This window comes from Dermatophagoides pteronyssinus, unplaced genomic scaffold (genome assembly GCF_027571235.1).
Source record: "Dermatophagoides pteronyssinus isolate colony J.1.1.1.1 unplaced genomic scaffold, Derpt_VIB-CSIC_2022.12 sq0031, whole genome shotgun sequence".
Taxonomy (NCBI): Eukaryota; Metazoa; Arthropoda; class Arachnida; order Sarcoptiformes; family Pyroglyphidae; genus Dermatophagoides; species Dermatophagoides pteronyssinus.
The window spans coordinates 49,393-61,927 of record NW_027461555.1 but is presented as its reverse complement, the minus strand read 5'-3'; the positions used below and the strand labels follow the sequence as shown (position 1 = coordinate 61,927).

Here is a 12,535-nt window from a genome sequence, read left to right as displayed (position 1 = left end):
TTTGATGCTGTAACCATATCGATATTCATTCGATCGATCGATTCATTCGGGGCTAGTTGGTTGTTTTTTGGTTGCAAGTGATCTGGAAAAGCTTGGTTTGTTGGCTAATCACCGCACACACATATACCACACACACCAAATATTTAATCCTTATCCATCCATCCATCTAAAACTATTTAATGCAACCTGTGTTTGTTTGTTCACGCGCACACATCCTATTATCATTTTAGTGTTGCCATATAAAAATCTTTGAATTCAACCATATCGATATTCATTTTTAGTTTTGTAATCATATAGAGAGCAAGGGAAAGAGAGAGAGAGAGACAGTGAGCTAAGCTGAAATTCTTGTCATTTTAAAAAAGGTAAATCAAGTTTTTGTTTTGATTAAATGTTTTCATGTTTTCAAATCCCGAACAGTATAGAATACCCGAAAGAAATAAAAAAAAAGAAAGAAAAAATGAAAGAAATTGGAGCAAAAACAATACCAACATCACGTCGTCAGATTGTAAATGATCCAAAAGAATTACCGGATCGTTATTCATCAACACCCGGTGGTACATTGTATTCCACTACACCCGGTGGTAAGTAATTCTGTTCTTGTTCTTGCATTCTACAACAAAAATTTTCTCCAATTTTTTCTCAATTTATCAATCGAAAACTAAATTTATCGAATGTTTTTTCCTTCATTTTCACTAAATATTTTCCGTGATTAAACATAATCAATTAAAAACAAACAACAAACATTTTGTTGTTGTTGTTTGTTTGTTTGTTGTTGTCATACCAACAACAAACAAAAAAAATTCAGAAATTTTCAGAATATTATCATCATCAGACAACATACACATTATAACACACACTTTAACACATTCAACATTCAACAAGTCACATGCTATGTATTAGTAGTGTATGCAGACACTTGAAAAGAAAAATGAATGGCGGCAAGCAATTTCTGATTATCATCATCACCACCATTTTCAATTTGAAAATGGTTGGTTGTTTGTTGTTGTTGTTGCTAATTACATTTGAAGAAAAATAAAAAACGACGACGTACATTTTCTGTGTTTGTTGCCATTGTGCAACATGTGATCTCAGTCTGTTTTATTTTTCTTCTAACAACCACAGCAACAACAACAAGTTATCATTCCTTTACTTCCTTCCCTCCCTCTGTTTATCCCCTCGGCATGTGATTGATAATGATGATGATGGCGACGGCCATGGTAGCTAACTAACTAAGTGACGATATTTGATGATAATAGGGAGAGAGAAAGAGAGAGTTGGTGCATATAGGCGTAATATATTATTAGATTGATGATATGAGGGCATATATAGAAAGTTAAAAAAGATTAACCAATGCGTATATTGATGGGGTGATATATGACATTTGGGGAAAAAAAAGGGTGATCAAGTTTTATTACGTTTACGTATCACACGCATCACATGTCATAATTATTTAATCTTTTTTTCTTTTTTTTTTTTCTTTATTTAACCAATCGATTAGGTACAAGGATTATTTATGAACGAAATTTTTTAATGAATTTAAAAAATAGTCCACTGGCACGTTCACCACCAAACATGGCATTCATACCTGGTGTTACAAATATTGAACCAAATGAACAAAATCCTAAATATGATATATTGGATCCAACTAAAAATAAAACAATCAATTTACAACAGAAAATTGTTAAAAATAATAATGTTAACAGAAAACATCATCATCATCATCATCATAATCATCATGATGAACAGCCACAATTCGATATTGATATCTGATTGATTGAATCGATTGCAAATCTTTTCATGATTTTTTTCCATCAAGTCGATATCCAAATGTTGATTTATTTGTGTGGTATCGATGGTTCGATGGCTACAAACAAACAAAAAACATGATTGTTGATCACATATAAACAAAACAAAAACAAAACAACAAAAAAATGATTTCAAAGTTTTCTTCTTCTTCTTCCTTACTTTTTTTTCAATTTTTTTTCTTGGATCTTATTGATGTGTGTGTGTTTTTGGGTGTGGATTTGGATTTTGCTCGAAAGTAATTAACGGATGAAATGGCCAATGTTTAAGACCATAAAAAAATCACGTTTTAATCAATGAAAAAAATGATGATGATGATGATGTTTGAACAAACAAACAAACAAACAAAACAGAGAAACTCTCATTGCAAATTTTTGAAACAAATTGCCAATTTATAAATGTGATATTTTATGCTTAAAAAAAATTATTGTTATTATTACTATTATTGTCAACTAAAACTTTGTATTTTCTTTTTTTGTGCAAAACATTCTTTCATTCATTATTAATATAAATTGATCAATGATCTGGATTTCTTTTGTTTTGATTTTGTTTTTTTTTTGAAAAATTCAAAAAAAAAAAATTTCCCGCTCAAAGTTTTTTTTTTTTTGAATTCGGAACGTCCGTTATGAACGTAACATCAAACAAATCACGTGATTACATTTTGTTTGGTTCTGATAATCTGCGTAAACAAAAATTTAGTAGAAAAAAAAATTTCAATCAAAGTTCTTGATGGTAAACATTGTTCTTTTGAAAAAAAAATTATCTAACGCACGTGTGTGCGTTTTCCTAACAAAACTTAGAAATTTTTACTCTTTAAATTTGATTCATCATTGATTTAATTCAAACAATCATAACGATCACGTTTGAATTCGTGATCAATATTCTTCGAACATTCTATCGAAATCTTTTGTTTTTTTTGATTAAAAATCCAATCAATGTAATTATTACGATGGCGAAAAAAAATCGTAAACAACAACAACGTCGTGCTCAAAATAAAAAATTTGCTCAAACAACAACGATAAAATCGAAACGAAATTCTTCAAAAACAGCTGATAATGATTCTGGTGGTGGTGGTGAAACGATTGATTTATTAAGCGAAAAAATTGATGGTGTTACTATACGATCATCTGCTTCATCCGCATCATCAACATCGATGCAAGGCCATTCTTCTTGTTTAATGAATCAACCATCCGGTTTACCTAACCTAGGTAATACATGTTATTTTAATTCGGTTCAACAAGTAATGGCACAAACCTATCTATTACATCATTATCTACGTGAACGTTGTCAACAAGATTTTCGTTGGAATGCACAAACATTCTATTGGAATGAATCAAAACAATCATTTACAAGTGAATCATTACATCTTTCATTACCACCACCAAATTCATTGATAATTGATTTTCTACAATTACAGGAACAGATTTTTGCACGAAAGTAAGTTATTATCATTGTGAATGTTTTTTCTTCCAAAACTGATTTTCTAATCGAAATCTAATCCAAAAAAAAACAGATCAACAAATCCACGTGCATTGCTAAGTGATATTCAACGTGAAAAACAACAATTTGAAGGTTATGCACAACAAGATGCACAAGAATTATTGATAACATTATTGGATTCATTGAAAAAATCTGAAATTCTACGACAAAAATATGCCCTATTGAAAGGATTACGAATTGAAGATCGTCGTAATCCAACGGCTGAAGATCGTGAAAATGCTCAACGTTATAAAATAACAGCAAAACATACTGTTATTGATTCAATATTTGGTGGCCAATTATTATCAATTATACATTGTAATGTTTGTGATTATCGTTCATTTACATTCGAACCATTTATTGATTTGGCTTTATCATTGGATACTACATTTCCACAATCCAAATTATCAACGTGTCCACCGAATGACAATGTCAAAAAACCTCAACAACAACAACAATCAACCAAAATGAAGAAAAAGAATCGAAAGAATAAGAAAAACGATGAAGATGATGACGAATGTGATGGTGATGTTGAAAGTTGTGATGAACAACAAACTGCCAATGACTATGACTATGATGATAAATCATTGATTGGAAGAAAAAAACTTCGGCAAGAAAAAAAAGCAGCTCGACGTGCTGAACGTAAACAAATTAAGCTAAAAAATCAACAACAACAACGAAACCTTAAGACTGAAAATGATGAAAATGAAAATGTTTGCAGCAGCAGCAACGATGATGATTCTCAAAAGCCTTGCATTGATAATCATGAAGATAATCAAATACCTAATGGTGACATTACTTGTAGTTCCAGTGATGATGATGAGAAGATAGCTTCGGAAATTCTACAATCCGATGATGATGATGATAAGCAAAATGAACCTAATAATTCTCAAGATTTATCAGCGAAAAAAAAGAAAATTATCGATGATGAATTTCGTTATAAATTTCATTTATTTGCACATGAACGTATGTGTCGAACGGATGAAGATTATCAAAATATGGATCTTGGTACATTGTTACGTAGTTTCATTAAAGAAGAAACACTTGATGGATCGAATAAATATCTTTGTGAAAATTGTTCAAAACAAAATGGTGGTAAAAAAATCTATTCAAAAGCAACAAGATGTCAATTGATTGCATTACCACCACCAATATTAATATTACAATTAAAAAGATTTGAAGCATCAGGATTTGGTTTCAATAAACATCGTATGATGATGCATAAATTGAATACAAAAATATCATTTCCATATCGGTTATATTTATCACCATATACAAGTCGTATTTATGAATATTTTTCACGTTTCTATGAACCAGATTGTAATCCCAATGATATTAGTGATGATTGGAATGATCGTCGTTTAGAATATACATTATATGCTGTTGTTATACATTCTGGTTCATTACGTTTTGGTCATTATATGGCATATGTTTGTGTTCGGCCTGAATCATTTAATTGCCAAAATATTCGTCGTTTTTTACATCTTAAACCATTTGTATCGGATATTGAACATATTATGCAATTTGTACGTGAAGATCTTGATCATAGAAATGAAAAATCATCAGAAACAACCACCAATAATCCGAATAACAGTGATGATTCTACTAATTCTACTTCGAATGTTACCACCAGTGAACCTGATATGAATCAAAATAATGTTGACCACGAAGACGACGACGACGATGATAATGATAAGCAAGAAAAGAATCGAAAATGGTATTTTATCAGTGATTCATCTGTATCATCAATAACATTGGAATCAGTGTTAAGAGATGCAACAAGTCCATATATGTTATTCTATGAACGTACCAAATGATTTGTTTATTTTTTTAAAGGGAAAAAGTGATTTACCATTATTGTTGTTGTGTGTTTTTTTGTCTCAAAATATTTTGTTTTTTATGATTATCTTTGTAAATGAAAATGTAATGATTATCTTGTTGTCTGTATTTTGTAAATGTGAATAATAAAATTGATATTTCTTTTTGAAATGTTTTGTTGTTTTGGTTCATTTGAATTTTATAATTATTTTTGCGAAGCTGAATTTTCCTGTTGTTGTTGTTGCTGTTGTTGTTGAGATTGTTGAATCATTTGATAGATTGATTGAAATTGTGGATGATGATTATATAAGGCACGTGAATTGGTTTGAGTTGGTGGCAAAGGTGTTGTGGAATTTATTGATTGTGATGAATTTTGTTGTTGATAAACAACACGATGTGATTGTTGTTGTTGTTGTTGTTGTTGTTGGCCGGTAATTGTTTCTCGTGCCTGTTGTTGTTGTTGATTAGCGGGAACAGTTTCATTCATAACAACCGATTGATCTGATGAAGCTGATGGCATCATTGTTTCAATAATATTCGAATCCATTGTTTCACCGTTTTCTTGTTGTTGTTGTTGTAATAATGATTGATGTTGACCAGGTTTAACAATATCAGCCATTTGTATTGAATCCCATCCACCAAGATCTTGATTCGGTTCAACTTGTGATACAGCTGCTTGTGATGATCCAGTTCTAATTGGTTGATAATCTTGAATCGTTTGATATGGCTGTTGTGGTGAGTATTGGGTAGTTGTTATTGTTGGTTTTGGATATATAACACGACCAGGTTGACGATCTGTTTCGACCCAAAATTGTAATGCTGATGATTGTTGTGGTGAATGTAATGTACCGGTCAGCAATCGATTTGATGATGATGATGATGCAGTTTCTGATGGTGATGACCAAACCGATCCACCACCACCACCATTAGCCATTGATTGTTGTTGATTAGAGCTTTGAACCTGAACCTGTTGAGCTTGTGGTGATGGTTGCTTCGATCCAACCGAATTACCATTACTGATTACCGATTGTGTAAAATAATTCGATGATGATGGTGATGTATAACCATAAAGTGGTTTTTGATGCTGGATTGTTGAACTATAATAATGTTGAGGCTGTGATTGTTGTTGTTCATCGATATTCATTTGATTATCAACATTTTGTTGTTGTGTTGATTTTGCCTTAAACCATTGTAGAGGTAAATGAATTTGATTTGGTGATGGAATCGATAACCAAGAAAGTAATGGCATTTTCACTGAATTTCCATTGGCAGTTGCACTGGTTCTTTGTTTACCTGTTTTTCCAATTAATCCTTTGATTGATCCAACCTTTTTTTTGATGATGATGGTATTCGTTTTAATTACATGAAAAGATTATTATTATGTTAAAATGTTTCAAAATATACCTGATAATTTTGTTGAAATTGTTGTTGTATGGATGGATCTTGAAAATATGCTTCCAATAAAATTGGCTGCTGTTGACTATTCAATTTATTTACAGGTGATACATATACCCAATTGTTGGCTGAATGTTTTTGTTGTGGAACTGTTTGTTGAGATTGTTGTTGTTGTTGAACATTATTAGTCGATAATGGCTGTGGCTGTGAATTATCCTGACTGGGCATTTGTTGTTCAACATTAGATGATGCTGATGGTTTCGGTATTATCAGATATTGATTTTGATCAATATTTGGTGATGATACATATTTTGTTGTCGATGATGTTGACATTGGTTGTTGCGGTTGTCGTTGATGTTTAAATCGATTTATATAGGAAAATCGTTTCGAATCTAAACAACAACGAAATTGTTGAACAAAAAGAAAAAAAAAATATGACAACTTTTGATCAACTTACCAAACAAATTAGCTGGATTAAAAAAATAAGAACTAATAGCGGATGGTTCTTGTGATTGTTGTTGTTGTTGCGGTTGTTGTTGTTGTTGTTCATTTGAAATAATCGAATGAACAGGTGATTGTTCCAAAGGAATTTGTTCAATTTGTTGTTGCGATTGAAATGTTTGTTCCAATTGTTGTTGTTGTTGTTGTTGATGGCTATTACTACCACTATAAACGGAAGTTGAACCATCCATGTTAAAATAGCCATAATTTGATTGAGTTTGTTGTTGTTGTTGTTGCTGTGGAAATTGTTGTGTTTGTAACGATGATGATGAAAGATCGGAACCAAAAAAATTCGATGATGATGGCGATGATAATGGTGATGATAATTGATTAAGATCGTTTGAATCACTTGCAACATATGGTCGTAATATAATTTCGGGTAATTCTCCATTATTTACCGGTGCAGTGGAAGCTGATTTACTGCCGAATAATGCTGTTAATGGCCAAAAAAATCCATACGAACCTGATGGCCAATATATGGCCAATACGAATAATGTTATAACGATTCGAAATTGATACATTTTCATTTTGTTCAACAAAAAAAAATTGATGACCCAACTTGTTCAAAGTTCACCACACAAATAATCAATGACCAAAGATTGGTAATGAATTTTAAATTAGAAAACCAAATTTTTTTTTGTCTTGAAATTTTCTCATCGAAATTGACCACCAGACATATTGACCGATCGAAGACGAAGACAACGACGACCCTAGATAAGAATTAGAACCGTAAAAAAAATTCCAATTTTTTGATGGTCAAGTTGGCAAGGTCATATACATAGGTCATGGACATTTTGATGTACCGTTGTGAATGAACCATTAGATAATGATTACAGGTGCTGCTGTTGTACATGATGAAACTGGTAATTACAGTTACGGTTATCATTTTTCTTTCGTCAAAAAAAAAAAATTGAAAATATTAATGGACCAAGTTTGTTTTCTTTTTTTACTTAGGACTGGAACGAATTCCTTTCGGTTGACCAGTGTGTATGGCCATTATCTTATTTTTTTTTAGTTTGACCTTTTGTTAGATGGCCCTTCAGGCTAAAATTGGTCAGATTGATTTCTTGACTTTTCCCTATAGGGTCAACCAACATGACGAAACGAACAAAAAAAACGGTTCATCGTCCATTAGGACTCGGTCATTGACTCGAAAAGTTATCGATAATGATGATGATGGTGATGATACCAATTTCATAACTTTAACAAGAAACATTCATTTTGGATGAACTTTTCCAATCACCAACAACAATCTAAAAATCTATTTTAAAAAAAATTACAAAACTGGCCATTTCCTGGTCGTCGTTTGGGATGGAAACAAAAATAAAAAATTCTCCGCAAAGAACAAAATTCAAGTTTTCCATTGACGCATGCGTTTCACATATATGATCAACATCACATGTTGTTTGCTGTGTGTTGATACTTTTTTGTCTGAATTGAATTCATTTTTCAAATCTTTTGAAATAATATTTACAGTTATTATTTTTTGGGTTAAATTTTTTCGAATCTTTCTCTTTAAAAAAAAAATTTCCTAAAAATTCATCGAAAATTTAAGGTAAAATTTTAATGGTTTGGCCTTTTTTTTAAATGTGTTTAACACTATGTTCGACATGTGGGGATGGTCAAAATTTTCTGTTTTTGATTACTATAGTGATTCTCTATAGATGTGATCACTGATTAAACAACAGATTTTTCTCGTATATTTTTCCAATCTAAATTGTGAAAAATCAAAATCGAAAATCAAAAATCAAAAAATTTTTTTTTTACATTTTTTCCTTTTCTTTCTCTTTAATCTGATATCGGTAGATGGCATTATCATCATCTACATTGGCATATCGTTTTTCATTGGCCGGTAGTGGTGGTGGTCTTCGTCTTTCATTAATCAACCGTTTTGTTAATGGTGGTGGTAATAGTAGCAGCAGCATGGCAACAGCGATAACGAAATGCCAACCCCGGATCGAAAAAAATTCGATTTCATTGTTGAAACATAGCGCCACCTTTAATACTGCTACTAGCTATATTAATGTTCGATCGTTCCATAATAATCATCATGTAACAGCTATGCTGCCACCATTTGGCCTTTCGGCTAATAAATCGAATTTATCGCCAATTCACAGTGATTGTTCGATGGCATTTTCTACTACTACTGCTGCTGCTTCTGCTTCTTCTACTATTTCTATAAGAAGTTGCTTTCATCAACGATCGCCATTAAATTCATCGTCGACTTTGATATTGAAACAACAACAACAACGATTATTTGCCTTTATAACGCCAACATTTTGGTCCGATTTTTTAGTTAATAATTCGAATTTTAATTCAACTTCGATTCGACAATTTTCTTCAACAACATCTTCTAATAACAAAACTACCAATCAATCAATAATGGCACTTCCGCGTGTTTATTTTGATGTTGCTGCCGATAATCAACCATTAGGTCGCATTGTTATGGAGGTAAGTTCAATTTTGGATTTTGATCCTTTTGATTTCCGTTGACATCGAATGTGAAAGCAATCGCATTCCATGTTTCGAAGTTTTTCCAATTCTTGGCTAAAAATTGCAACGAAAAAATTCTTTCGAATAACTCATTCTTCAGGCTCGGTATTTCGTTTTTTAGAGAAATATGACAGGTTTTTTTTGTTGAGAAGAAAAAGAGGCGAACAAATTAGACTTTATCATCATTTGGCTTGTCATTTTATTACGTGATTTTTAATCACTAAAAACCGGCGTGGTGGGCTGATTTTTTTTCTTCTAAATTCTCAGCCATATAATTGATGATGCCATGTCGTGTTCATGCTGTCTTTCTCTCTCTTTATTGCTCTTTAAGCAACGCCGGTTTTTTGCCATTCCTCTTGTCATCGATTATCAATCGGCGATAGATGGCGCCGCTTGTAACCGGGATTTTTTAAAAAGTAAAATTGCATTTTTTACTAATCTTTGATTTTGATTATCTCTAAATATTTAGCTCCGTAGTGATGTTGTACCGAAAACAGCCGAAAATTTCCGCTGTTTATGTACTGGTGAAAAAGGATTTGGCTTTAAATCATCTTCGTTTCATCGTATCATACCGAATTTTATGATTCAAGGTGGTGATTTTACCAATCATAATGGTACTGGTGGTAAATCTATTTATGGCAATAAATTTGCTGATGAAAATTTTACACTTCAACATACTGGACCTGGTATCTTGTCAATGGCTAATGCCGGTATGTTTATAAACATTGATTGTTTGGATATCGAATTGATTAAATTTCTTTTTTTTTGTAGGACCAAACACTAATGGTTCACAATTTTTTCTTACAACTGTAAAAACATCATGGTTGGATGGTAAACATGTTGTTTTTGGTTCAGTTGTTGATGGTATGGATATTGTTAAAAAGATCGAAAGCTATGGATCACAATCTGGTAAACCATCGAAAAAAGTGACCATTTCTGATTGTGGTCAACTTTAAAATTGTTTTTTTTTCTTCTCTTCTTTGCTTTCATTCAATTTTCAATGAACACAGCCAATGATTGACCATTCTTAAAGATTAATTTTTTTTCTTTCTTTCAAAAATAACACTTCCGCACATTACAAAACACCACAATTCGCAAAACCAGTCAAAATTACACACACACACGATTCATACAAGTTTATCACTTGTCACAATTGAAACAAAAAATTTGACACAATTCTTGTTTTTCTCTTTCTCTCTTCATATTCGAATGAATTGAAAATTCCAAAATTTTTCCATAGTTTGCTTTTTTTCATTTCATTTTTGTTTTCTACACTTTTTTTCAAAATTAAAAAAAAATTGCAATTTTAAATAAAAATTTAGCCAAAATTTGAAATTTAAATCGTTTGGATACGTCGTTTATGAACAAAACATTGAAATTTAATCATGTGATTCGACTCACAACATTCGTTCGAATGATTGGATATCTTTTTTTTTGTAATGATGATGTTGCATTGCATTGAAAATCAAGGCTGATTTTATTTCAAAAAAACAGCTATATTTTCACATTTTCTCTATCGATTTTGTTAAAGTTGAAGAATTGTTTTTATTGTTTGTTGATTCGGTTTATATATTCATTTATTGTGTTTGCGTGATTGAACATAATTCTTTCAGCTGGAAAAACATTTGGTGTAAATTCCAGATTTTTTTTTCATTCACTGGTTATCGATTTTCAGTAACAAAATTCTTCAATCATGGCCGATATTAAACAATGGTTCATGTCAATTCCAGTAATCACCCGTTATTGGTTTGGTCTTTCATTTGTAATACCTGTTTTAGGTCGAATCGGTTTATTTAATCCATACCATATGTTTATGACAAAAGATGCTATATGGAAATTAGAGGTAAAATATATTTTTGTAATGTTAGCTACATTTGTGTTAAAAAAAAATCTTTTTTCTTTCTAGTTATGGAGACCATTCACTGGTACATTTTATTATCCAATTGGTCCGGGTACTGGATTTCATTATCTAATAAATCTATATTTTCTTTATCAATATTCAAAAAATCTTGAAACAAGTGAATTTGTTGGTAAACCAGCTGATTATCTTTTTATGCTCATATTTAATTGGTCATCTTTGGTTGTAAGTTTTCTCTCTGTTTTGTATCAGTGAAAAAAAAGTTTGAATTTCTCCTTTTTTTCAAAAAAAAAAAGTTAATGGCTGTATTCATGAACATCTACCTATTAATGGATCCATTGATATTGAGCGTCCTTTATGTTTGGTGTCAATTGAATAAAGAAACGATTGTTTCATTTTGGTTTGGAACCAGATTCAAGGCACAATTTTTGCCTTGGGTTTTACTTGGATTCAATATGATTCTTGGTGGAGGGTTAGTATTCTGTCTGTTTGTGTGTTGATGTGAATAATTTTTTAATCGAAATTTTTTTTTCACTTATTTTGTAGGGGTTTCTTTGAAATCTTAGGCATCTTAACTGGTCATCTTTATTATTATGTAAAATATGTTTATCCAAGAGATCAAGGTGGTAGTGAATTAATAACAACACCATCTATTCTGTATCGATTTCTACCCAGTTATACACCAATGCGATCAACAACTGGATTTCTTTCATTTCCAACAGCATCATCGATTCGTAGTCAACGAAATCCATTTTCATCAAATAATCCATCATCATCATCATCATCATCATCGACATCATCGGGTCATAATTGGGGTGGCCGTGGACATGTTCTCGGTGGTAATTGATCAAAATTTTTTCTTAACCACAAAAAAAAGAAGAAAAATTCCATGTAAAACAAAAAAAAATTTAGCAAAAATTTGTTCATATCTCATCATCAACAACCAAAATTCAACAATATCACACACAGACACATTCACTCACTTGATGCATGATTTAAAAACAAAAATTATTTGTAAATAAAAATAAAAATAAAATAACGGAAATTCTTTTTAAATTGAAAAAAAAAGATTTAAATGCCCGTTTGGACATGTCATATATGAGTAACCCCCAATTTCAAAATATTGCTCAATTTCTCGAAAAGATTCTGTTTTGAATGTTTTTTTGTTCTGTTTGCACAGAACAAACA

General features: G+C 31.3%; 5 protein-coding genes and 1 long non-coding RNA gene across 7 annotated transcripts; 4 read left to right on the top strand and 2 right to left on the bottom strand.

Moving 5' to 3' along the window:
* The first annotated feature begins 26 nt into the window (after nt 1–26).
* On the top strand, nt 27–2,332 carry Thor (eukaryotic translation initiation factor 4E binding protein thor). 2 transcript variants are annotated; one of them, XM_027348271.2, is made up of 3 exons: nt 27–362; nt 423–581; nt 1,499–2,332. In XM_027348271.2, exons 2-3 carry the CDS (start codon nt 458–460, stop codon nt 1,768–1,770), a joined length of 396 nt encoding a protein of 131 aa, XP_027204072.1. In that variant the 5' UTR covers nt 27–362; nt 423–457; the 3' UTR covers nt 1,771–2,332. The 2 variants fall into 2 exon arrangements, with proteins under 2 accessions (XP_027204072.1, XP_027204071.1); XM_027348270.2 differs by having other exon boundaries at nt 28–362; nt 418–581.
* A 167-nt stretch (nt 2,333–2,499) lies between these two features.
* On the top strand, nt 2,500–5,271 carry Usp16-45 (ubiquitin specific protease 16/45). Its single transcript, XM_027348276.2, has 2 exons — nt 2,500–3,240; nt 3,317–5,271. Exons 1-2 carry the CDS (start codon nt 2,753–2,755, stop codon nt 5,097–5,099), a joined length of 2,271 nt encoding a protein of 756 aa, XP_027204077.2. The 5' UTR covers nt 2,500–2,752; the 3' UTR covers nt 5,100–5,271.
* LOC113797834 (uncharacterized) lies at nt 5,057–7,787 on the bottom strand. The gene is made up of 3 exons (XM_027348278.2): nt 6,953–7,787; nt 6,505–6,887; nt 5,057–6,427 (listed from the first exon to the last, which is right to left on the bottom strand). Exons 1-3 carry the CDS (start codon nt 7,521–7,523, stop codon nt 5,306–5,308), a joined length of 2,076 nt encoding a protein of 691 aa, XP_027204079.2. The 5' UTR covers nt 7,524–7,787; the 3' UTR covers nt 5,057–5,305.
* Nucleotides 7,788–8,411: 624 nt separating this feature from the next.
* On the top strand, nt 8,412–10,830 carry LOC113797835 (uncharacterized). The gene is made up of 4 exons (XM_027348279.2): nt 8,412–8,551; nt 8,803–9,447; nt 9,959–10,199; nt 10,261–10,830. The coding sequence occupies exons 2-4, from the start codon at nt 8,803–8,805 to the stop codon at nt 10,443–10,445; spliced, it is 1,071 nt and encodes a 356-aa protein (XP_027204080.1). The 5' UTR covers nt 8,412–8,551; the 3' UTR covers nt 10,446–10,830.
* LOC142645946 (uncharacterized) lies at nt 8,442–8,877 on the bottom strand. Its single transcript, XR_012846963.1, has 2 exons — nt 8,764–8,877; nt 8,442–8,708 (listed from the first exon to the last, which is right to left on the bottom strand). It is a non-coding gene; the product is annotated as an uncharacterized LOC142645946 (long non-coding RNA).
* Nucleotides 10,831–10,959: 129 nt separating the features above from the next.
* On the top strand, nt 10,960–12,403 carry Der-1 (derlin 1). Its single transcript, XM_027348280.2, has 4 exons — nt 10,960–11,332; nt 11,396–11,572; nt 11,644–11,819; nt 11,894–12,403. Exons 1-4 carry the CDS (start codon nt 11,183–11,185, stop codon nt 12,192–12,194), a joined length of 804 nt encoding a protein of 267 aa, XP_027204081.1. The 5' UTR covers nt 10,960–11,182; the 3' UTR covers nt 12,195–12,403.
* Nucleotides 12,404–12,535: the final 132 nt, after the last annotated feature.